Below are 9,556 nucleotides of genomic sequence, written 5' to 3'. Positions count from 1 at the left end.
ATGACTAATTGGACCTCTATGGGCTTTTTAGCATTCATAACAAGGCAGGAGGCTGTGTGAGCCTCACAAACCCATCTTTGTTGGGCACCGTCTAATTGGATAAACAGAGGGTAAACTGACTTAATGAGATAATGTTCCACTGAATTGATTTGATTCAACCAGACTGCGAGGGACAGAATTGTGAACTGAGTCGAAAAGCAAACAAACGTTCGCTCACTGTCACAGTAACGTCTGACAGATTTTAAGGCTTCTGGTGTTCAGCGTGTGGCGCAGCTTGGAAAGGAATTGCATTAATTCAGCGATGGTGAAGAGTTGTTTGTGTAGCCAAAGCTTACCTTTCAGCAGCTCGTCTGTGGTGTCTGCCTCGTATGTGCTGCTTTTTTTCAAATAATACTGAGCAAACCCCTGCATGAAAACAAAAACACAACACAAAAGTCAAGCAGCTGAAATATCAAAATATAATAAACATTAGGTTTTGTAATCAAGTTTATACTATAATGGATTCACTTAGGATGCCAGTGAGCACTTGTGATACAAAGTCCAAAACCACTGTGTGTTCAACATCCATCTTTATATACTTTATATATTCTGTTTACTCAGACGAGACAGTTTGCAGTCGAAAAATGCTACAAATGCCCACATCCAGGTTCATCTGCATACAAACTTATGTGTGGAGAGTTTGTATAGGTGAGGTCAGATGGATTGTGGGTAATGCAGTTATGCTGAGAGGACAGCTGACTGACCAGGCGTGGCAGCACCAAGTAGCTGAAGAGTGTGAGCAACGTCCCCACACACGGTGTGATGAAGTAACCCAAAGCTGCCGTTTCGTGGTCCGTTTTACCTGAGTGACAAACACACACAAAGCAGAGTTACTGAAGCATTCTGGGACAGAAATATAAGAGAAAAAAAAAAAGCGTTCAACAAAACCAAGTGTGCTCAGGTTTCTTTGAAAGCAGTGTGCTGTGCGGTGTCATGCTGATTGCTCCCGTTGATTTTCAATGCCCTTGGTTACCAAGCAACTGAGGATTAGGAGCCCACTGGAAGCTTGTGTGGATGTAAGTGACTCACTTCCTATGGCTATTAGCATGGCGATGGCAGCGAATGTCCCAGCGAGGCCCTGGCCACTCATGAAGATGCTGCTGTACTTCTGAGGCAGCATCCCCACAAGACCGAACAGACTGCCCTGCAGCACGGCACCAAACGCTGACGAGGGAGGAAAAAAGGGGGGGCTTTTCTTGTAGCATCTTATCACTCAAACACATCTGTCTCCCACATATACATAGAAGCACACTGACTTACAGTTGATGAACCAGATAGTAGCCATGGTGACCGAGAAGAAGCAGTCTTCCTCCATGGGCACTTTGACCAAAACCGCTGTGAGGATGAAGAGCAGCAGGATGAAAACAAGGCTACCTGCGATACGTATCGCCTCCGATATCCTGAAACGCACACAGTTGCAACACAGTTAACCATGAAGGATCTAACAGATCATAAAATATACCACAGAGCAACAGTCTGAGTATACGTTTACAGCGCACCATCGGGAAACAGACATCCTGTAAGGACGACGATGTGTCGAAGCAAATCAACTTCAACACATCGTCGTCCTCTAATAGGCAATAAACATCCGTCTGTTAGAGCGGCAGACATTCACGAAAAGTTCACGTGACAAATAATATAGTATAGGATCAGAGATTTCTCACGACACCATGGCAACAAGGCTTTCTGTTATCTGTTTTTTGGGCTAAAGATGTGTTCATTAATGTGACTGCATGACCTTCAGACTTGTGTTATGTTAAAAGAGAGAAACGTGTTATTAGGTATAATCAGATTCCTACTGCCATTACTTAAAGACCAATAACTAAGCTGCTGATTCAGACATAAAGGTGACATGTTCAAGTGCAGCCAGATCATCAGAAAGGATGATCTGCATGTTTGAAAGCGCTTTAACACAGTCACTGACCTCGGGTAGAGGAAGGAGTTGAGCAGGGTAAATACCAGCAGAGGCAGCTGAGACAGCAGAGTCATCCAGTTGTTGAAGTAGTACTCTTTGCGGACGACCTCGGTCCCGTTGCTCGATTCATTTGTCTCCAGTCGACGTTGGAAGTACTACACACCACAAACGCAGGGCTTTTCATTCAAAAATACGACAACAAAGCTACATCTGACGTATAAAATACAAAATATACTATCACTGAAAACCCAGCATATGCTTCATATTGTGTCAGATTTTGTGAAGTCTTGTTTTTACCAGTGAAGCTGTCATGAAGAAATTCCATGGCAGCAGCGTTCCCAGGCCCAGAATGAAGAACATGAGTCCCACCATGTAGTATCTGTAGATGGGGAAAAGGGATGGTGCATGAATATTGGTGAAATCTTGTGTCTCCTTATGCAACAAAACGTGTTTAGGTGTCACGCAGAAACTGTGGCTGAGAGCAAAACGAATGGGAACTGAAAGCTGCTGCTGTTTGTGTAACTCACCGGTCCTGAGGGGCGTCTGTTCGTCGTTTCATCCTGGTGTCGGAGTTTGTTTAGACTCTACGGGCAGTGGGAGAGAAAAAAGGGTCAGCCACGTTTCCAAAAGCTGTGAGGGGCTGGCCAAATACAACCGGCTCTCGAGACGCTGTATAGTACATACATGTCACACATTTACATCTTATAATTTAAGCCTTACTGACAGATTTTTTTCCATTTACTGCAGCAACATTCGGTTGACACACTTCTCTCCATCTGTGTCAGGGGTTAAATATGTAGGTAAACTTCTGTTTGTGACATAAAGCAGAGTTTCACTCCCGCTTGAGATCAAAGTGGGCTGCAGCATGTAAAATGACTTTGACATTCCTCGTTACTTTCTGGGTTAAAGTTACTTTGACTTGCGTCATGTGACATAAGAATGAACCTAGCAGCATGTGGTGTAAGCAGCCATGAATGACAGGAGTGCATACATCTAATTAAACAACACGACTAAGTGCAATTTCAACGATTTTCAATAGAGGCGATGGAAACAGCAGCAGCTGGAACAAGTTCAGCCTCTCTCCTATGTGTCCACCGTTAGTCATGAATTTGACTTCACACCTTGTGTACACACAAATGACTGCAGTACAGCCTCGGGGAGGACAGACAGGTATTGAGTTCTCACTGGAAAAAGCCATTTCCACTCACTCACAGGAGGACATGTAAGGCTGCTCCACTGTTTGTTTTCTAAACTCACTTTTTTAAATTCAATAAACACAAAAAATATTAAACACAATATTCATCTCTTTTCTGTAATGGTAATGAAAATGTACTTCACTGGCTGACATAATCATTACCACATCACTCATGCCGCTACTAAATTAAAAGCAGAGCTGTAAATATTGGGCGGGCATATCCAAACGATAAAGCAACAAAGACGATACTTTATCTTTTAGATACAGTATCATTCATCATGGGAGGATAATAACAGAAACAGCACTAAAGACTATGAACCTGCTGGGATTTGCTCTTCATTTACTCTTTCCGCACCACCTGCCCACCTGGCAGTGTGACAACAGCAGCCATTTACGGCTGAGAGGTTACTGGGTTGTGATGTTCAAAGAACCAAAAAAGGATACCTCGTTTACATCAGGATATATTTGGTTTTATTAAAAGGCCGCATACTGCAGATGCCATCATATTCAGGCTTTAAAACTGGCTGCATGAGAGACTTTTTATGAGTGTAATCAGAATGCAATAATGTTGCTTAACTAAAAACACTGATGGCTATTCTGCTTCTGGATGACTGGCTGAATGCTTTACCCAGACCACAGAGTACATGACAAAAGCAATATGGGTCACACATTTCACATGAAGGCAGGACAATAAACTACATGTGTGACCTCCGACCTGATTCTCAGTTCCTGTTGGGCCCCTTAGGGAAGTCAGTCTAACGCCCTGTGCCTAATTAAATGCCTGTTGTTGCCGTTTGGACAGACTGCGTTTCAGTGGCCCTAAAATCTGACACTGGCATGTTTAATTTCTCTCTCACTGCCATAAATACTCGTAATGTTCCCCTAATCCAGTCTTGACTAATACTGTGTTGTATCAAGGATCAGGGTGACTTTGGCGATCCTTATGACAGGATGTCTTATTCATACAGCTATAATTCTTAGTTTTACAGCACAGTCGTATTTCTTTCTAATAAGGCAAGAGACAGATTCAGAAGCAGCTTGCGTTGATTTCCTGGAGGACCAGGCCGTTTGTTATGCAGCTGTGAAGGAGGATGTAGTATGGTCTATTCTTTCCCCCCCCCCCCCGCCGAGTTTCATTTACACTTCTTTGTCATGGTTTGGTTTTCATCTGTAAAACTTGTTATTGACACCTCCTTCCAACAAAGGCAGGTGTGACAGACCAACAAACCACTGTTACAGTTGAGTTATAGGTCCTCACTATTATGAGTGTCCTTGATCGTCTATAAATGGCTGGTTTATACGCCGGTCTACTCCTCGCTTTGTTAGATAAGCTAAAAATCCATGTGTGCTTCCTCCCTGGTGAGACAGTTGGTTGAACACCCTCTGCCCTCTTCCCTCAGTGACAGAGCTTTCAAAAGCCATCATTCACTAAATCAGCCTGGTCAGAGTCGTTACAGTCCAACCAAACAGGACTTTTTAAGCAGCGGAGCAGAACTAATTAAACTGAACTGGTAAATCATGAACAAGGCTAAAGTCATGGGGCCATAAAAAGCTGCCAGCTTCATATTTTCAAACATATTGCGAAAGACATGCAGGTAAAAATGCCTCAGATGATCACCATGCTGCGGTTCGACAATGACTACCTGGCGGCACCTTCAAAGTTAATTAAAAACATCTAGAGGTACAATTTACAAGTACACACTGTTCTCTGCACACTCTGTGTTGGGTGTGCCACGTGTCCCATCAAGGACACAGTGATACAAACACGTCCAGGGGTCATTTAAAGTCGAGGCTTGAAGCAGACATACAGCAATAGGGTCACACAACCTTTTCTAAGGTCTACATCAGCAGCATCAGCTGGTTTCATTGATAAGCTACTTCTCAGCTGCTGAAATTACGTGCATGCCCACTGTTGCGATCACAGGAAGTGTATTTAGTCTGTGCTGATGTTACTCGTTTCTTTCGATGAAATAATCAATTTCCACAATGAGCAGGAAACAAAAACACTAGGTGGCTTAGGGCTGCTCAATTAATCGAATTTTAATCACGATTACGATCTGGGCTTTCAACGATCATTAAAAATGACTGAGCCGATTATTAGCCCCTCCCTCATTTATCCGCGACACCTTAAAGGCCGGTCCGTGAAAATATTGTCGGGCATAAACCGTCCGTGGCGCAAAAAAGGGTGGAGACCGCTGATTAAGAGGACCCGAGGGAAGCTCGGAAAGCTAAGCAGAAGTTATTTGGAGAGTGACTGCCGTTGGTTGAAAAGAGTTAAAAAAAAAAAAAAAAAAAAACTTCAGTGGTGTTGCACACTATTTTATATTAATTTTTTAAAGTCATTGTTAACCCTTTAAAGCCGGTCAGAGCAGCACGCTCCGTTTTGTGTAACTATTTTTAAATCCCTGTAGAACCTGAACCGTGTAAGCTAGCGCAATAATTTTTTTTGCATATGAAACCGGAGGAGTTGTACTTACAACTTATGCCATCAGCTTGTCCTCGGTCACGGTTTCGTTCCACATATAGCTTTGCAAAAACTGCATAAAAAGCGCTTGCAGGAACAAAAACATAATATTCCAGAAACACGCTTTGCCATTCCTATCAGCTGTTCGTAACACTTCCCACAGTGAAATGATGCACATGCTGTTTTCTTTGCAAATTTGCATCATAGGATTGTTTTTTGTTTTTCCTGCAGTATATAAAAATTGCTGTATCTCCAAAATAAAACTATGAAGACACTCAAAATAAATTTCCTGTTGTTGTAAACTATTTTTTGCAACTTTATTGTATTTAAAGTTTTGAGGGATAAACCTCTTAAACTTCTCCAAGTAGAAATATATGTAAACAAAACAAAAGCGATTTTCAATTTTTTTTGTAGTTTATTGCACTTTTTTGCAATTTATGTAATTACTATGCACTTAATGCATACATATTATTAAAATATGGGCTATAACAGTTGTATTGATGTATAGCAACTTGAAATGCTCCCACAAATGGCACTACAGCATGTAAAAAAAAATAAATAAAAATAATATAAGCTCTGGTGGACTTGGTTCTATAGTAGGTCTTAAAGGGTTAAATAAATATCGTCAAATAATCGTGATCTCAATTTCAGTGAAAATAATCGTGATTATCATTTTTGCCATAATTGAGCAGCCCTAAGGTGGCTATCAAACGCTCCGGTCACAGGACCCGATCAATGAAGAGACTGCAGATCGCTCACAAACACGATACTGTCAGCGCCTAAACTTGTAAGAGTAAGAAAGAAATTACATGTGTAGACCGACGAAAGGACAGAAACACTTAAAAACAGCAAACATAAATAAAAGCTGGACGTCAATTAGTAAAATAATTTATAAAGCCCAAAAACAACCTAAAGAAATGTTTTGGCAGGTTTACATATAAGAGCTGACGACTCATTTAATATTCGTCTTTATTAAGAAGGTGTGCCCGGCCCTCTTTCACCTTCAAAAACAAGTAGGACAAGCAGGATAAGAGGGGCATTTTGCGTAGACACTCCCAGGTCTGTTAACTTTAAGTAAATAACTGCCCAACACAGCTCACACACAGCTAGGCTTCAAATCCAGCAGCTACAATGAGGCAGTCACTCCCTGGGGTGAAGTTATAATTTGAGTATTAGTCAGAAGTTGGTACCAGACTCTGAGTGTTTAACTTGAGAGCTCGGAGGCATTTAAACAGGATATGAGTGTTGAAGATAACAGCTGATGTTGGCTGACAAGCATTTATTCTGCTCCTAGCAACGCCAAAGCAATATTTGTGTCCTTTTCATTTTGGGACAAAACCTAATCTGTCTCCAGATATCCAAGTTACTCAAAACACTGTAACGAAGGCTTTCCAATATACGTAATTTACTTAAGTAATGCATTCACACGCGCTTTATTTCTTTCACTGTCAGACATCAATAAACATCTTAAAGACACCTTCGGGCTAGCTATGTCGAGATGCTGGGGCACAGGAGAAGCCATGAAAAAAAGCCGTAATGGTATTCTGTCCTGCTCCTTCACACACACCTCCAGAGTTATACAGCACAAGGAGCTACTTATAAGCTGAGGTCAGGTGCAACTAAGCTCTGTAGGTGAAATGGTGCAAGCATGAATCTTTTTTAAGTCAAGAATAGAAAAAAATGCAGCTCTTCCTTATAAATGGTCACGCTCAGTGAAAACACATCAAATAAATGAAACCAAACCAATCGGGCCAAATTAGGTCAAGACATTTGGGAACTACAGAGTCAGTTTTATTTGTCACGAGCTGCTTCTGTTGTCTGTAATAACAAATCCTAAGTCTAGACAATCTGGCCCTTAAACCTCACACAGGATAACATTCATCTGTCAAGTCTCGTCTTGTATTTAAGTGTAATCAACGTACAACAAACCCTGAGGGAACTGTATCCCTTCTGACACACAGCTCCCAAAATGTAAGAGTTTAAAAGCAATTAGAACCATAACTATGGAAAGGAAAGGACTGATGTGTCTGTCTATTGAAGTGAAGTATGTGTCTATCGAATAGGCGCATACTTCTCTTCTTCCCTGGACCTCTTCGTGTTGACTCACAGGGGAATGTAAGTCATTTGGACTAAGAGCAGATTCCTCAGACAGATGAAGATATTCCACCGTCTCACCATCAGAAGCTCAGACACTAGATTCCTGCAAGGTGACCAATTGTGGTCTTTCAGGGTATCTAAAAAAAAAAAATCTGTTTAAAAGGCTCCTAACTTAATATAAGGAAACAACAAAGACAAAAAGGGAAAACCTAATCAAACTAATACTCTCATACTAACAGTAACTGCAACTAAGCGTACTAAAGAATCCCACAAAGATGATAACACAAACTTACTAATAATCAAACAGAAAAACAAACAGAGAATATTCAATTATAAAAAACTGAACAGAAAATTTCACAGTTTATTAAATGCTGACATAAGCTAACTCAAAGTAGAGACGTGCTATTTTTATGTACCCATTATTTTATTTTATTTTCAACCCAATGGGCTGAAACACAAAGCCCGAAGGTCAATACGCAGACACACTATCGCACAGTACTATAAGGTGTAACACCTACATGGCTTCCGTATTGAGTCACAGGGGCATTCTTACTGTAATCTGACCATGTGCGCACATGGCAGCAGCCATTCACACCAGAAAACCAAACATATGTGCCCTTGTCACCCTCAACTAAGTACTACCTGGTTAAGTTCGGTTATCACGCGATAACGCAGATTCAACCACTTTTACTCAAAGACATTCAGCCCGGGTTCATTTCACTCCAGACTGTAAAACACATTTTTCTTCATTATCTGGTTCAGTAGTTACTTACTCCGCTGTAGTAACTACATTATTCAAAGAGGTAAACTCCCGTCAAATATGATCTTTACTGGACGAGGGACTCCGCTTTTAATCCCAACAGATATGAAAATACACCTGCTCGGTTTACCAGACACACCAAACGAATAATAATTTTAAGCTTAAGAAAAGATATTATGTTGAACATTGCGGTTAGTCTCGATAGTGATGCATCAGTTTGTACTCGGTAGACGCACGTTTCAAGGTGTACAAGACACAAGAGGAAAGCTGCTATCACGGCGTAACTACAGAGACTGCGAATATCACGTCTCATCACAAAACAGCAGTAAGCTAACACAGTGCCAGCTAACGTGACCTACAAGCGTGAAACACTCACCGAAAAACCGATGCTGCCGTCACGCTGTTAACATAATGTGCCTGCTGTTCGCGGAAAGGTTCAGTGAGCCAGAGGGTCCAAACATATGTTTGCTGTCCATTCACATGGCGGGAAATGTAGAAATCGTGCCACTATGCATTTTATAGCACAATAACCGGCACAACCCGCCTCCTTAAAAAAGAGGCAAAAAGCACTTCCGGTGTGCTCTACTGCGTTTCAGCTCTACTGGAAACTCGTTTGACACGCTGAATTAATAGTGCTGTTTTAATAAAATTAATTAAACAAAGAGGCTCAATTATTAGTGCTACTCTGATTTTTCAATTTACAACTGACTTATATTATTACAGGGTTTGTTGGGGAGGGGGGGCTAAAGCAGTCGACACAACTTTAAATAAAAGCTCAGTTTAGGGTGGATGAGAGCTTTGCAATTTTTTGAGACCGTAATATCTATTTCACGTTTATATGAATAAATGTACAGAAAAAATGACAAACACAACTGCGATGGTAACACCCAGCTCTTAGCTGATCTTTTTTTCTTCCATGAAAAGAGGAACGACATGTCCGGGTAAAGTATTATTTTAGTTTATTTCCTCTGGTTAACTTACATGCTATAGCTGAAGAGGCATGTTTTATACACATATATATATACTATCAGTCAAACGTTTGGACACCTTCTCATTTAATTTATTTTCTTTATTTACATTGTAGAT

The 9,556-nt window shown here is 41.1% G+C and overlaps 1 protein-coding gene across 2 annotated transcripts in view; it reads right to left on the bottom strand.

The window, feature by feature from the left end:
* The window catches only part of LOC113017268 (equilibrative nucleoside transporter 2-like), a 13,696-nt gene extending 4,676 nt beyond the window's left edge, over positions 1-9,020 (bottom strand). The window contains exons 1-8 of one of the 2 annotated variants that reach the window (XM_026160445.2): positions 8,847-9,020; positions 2,482-2,538; positions 2,252-2,333; positions 1,964-2,109; positions 1,300-1,439; positions 1,069-1,203; positions 744-841; positions 336-405 (exon numbers count right to left, since the gene is read on the bottom strand). In XM_026160445.2, the coding sequence (XP_026016230.2) occupies positions 336-405; positions 744-841; positions 1,069-1,203; positions 1,300-1,439; positions 1,964-2,109; positions 2,252-2,333; positions 2,482-2,513 (703 nt within the window). In that variant the 5' untranslated portion in view covers positions 2,514-2,538; positions 8,847-9,020. The remainder of the gene's footprint in view (positions 1-335; positions 406-743; positions 842-1,068; positions 1,204-1,299; positions 1,440-1,963; positions 2,110-2,251; positions 2,334-2,481; positions 2,539-8,846) is intronic. The other variant, XM_080298321.1, reaches the window with a different exon arrangement.
* Positions 9,021-9,556: the final 536 nt, after the last annotated feature.

Source organism: Astatotilapia calliptera, chromosome 3, assembly GCF_964374335.1.
Source record: "Astatotilapia calliptera chromosome 3, fAstCal68.1, whole genome shotgun sequence".
NCBI classification, from domain to species: Eukaryota; Metazoa; Chordata; class Actinopteri; order Cichliformes; family Cichlidae; genus Astatotilapia; species Astatotilapia calliptera.
This window is presented reverse-complemented; position numbering and strand designations above follow the sequence as displayed.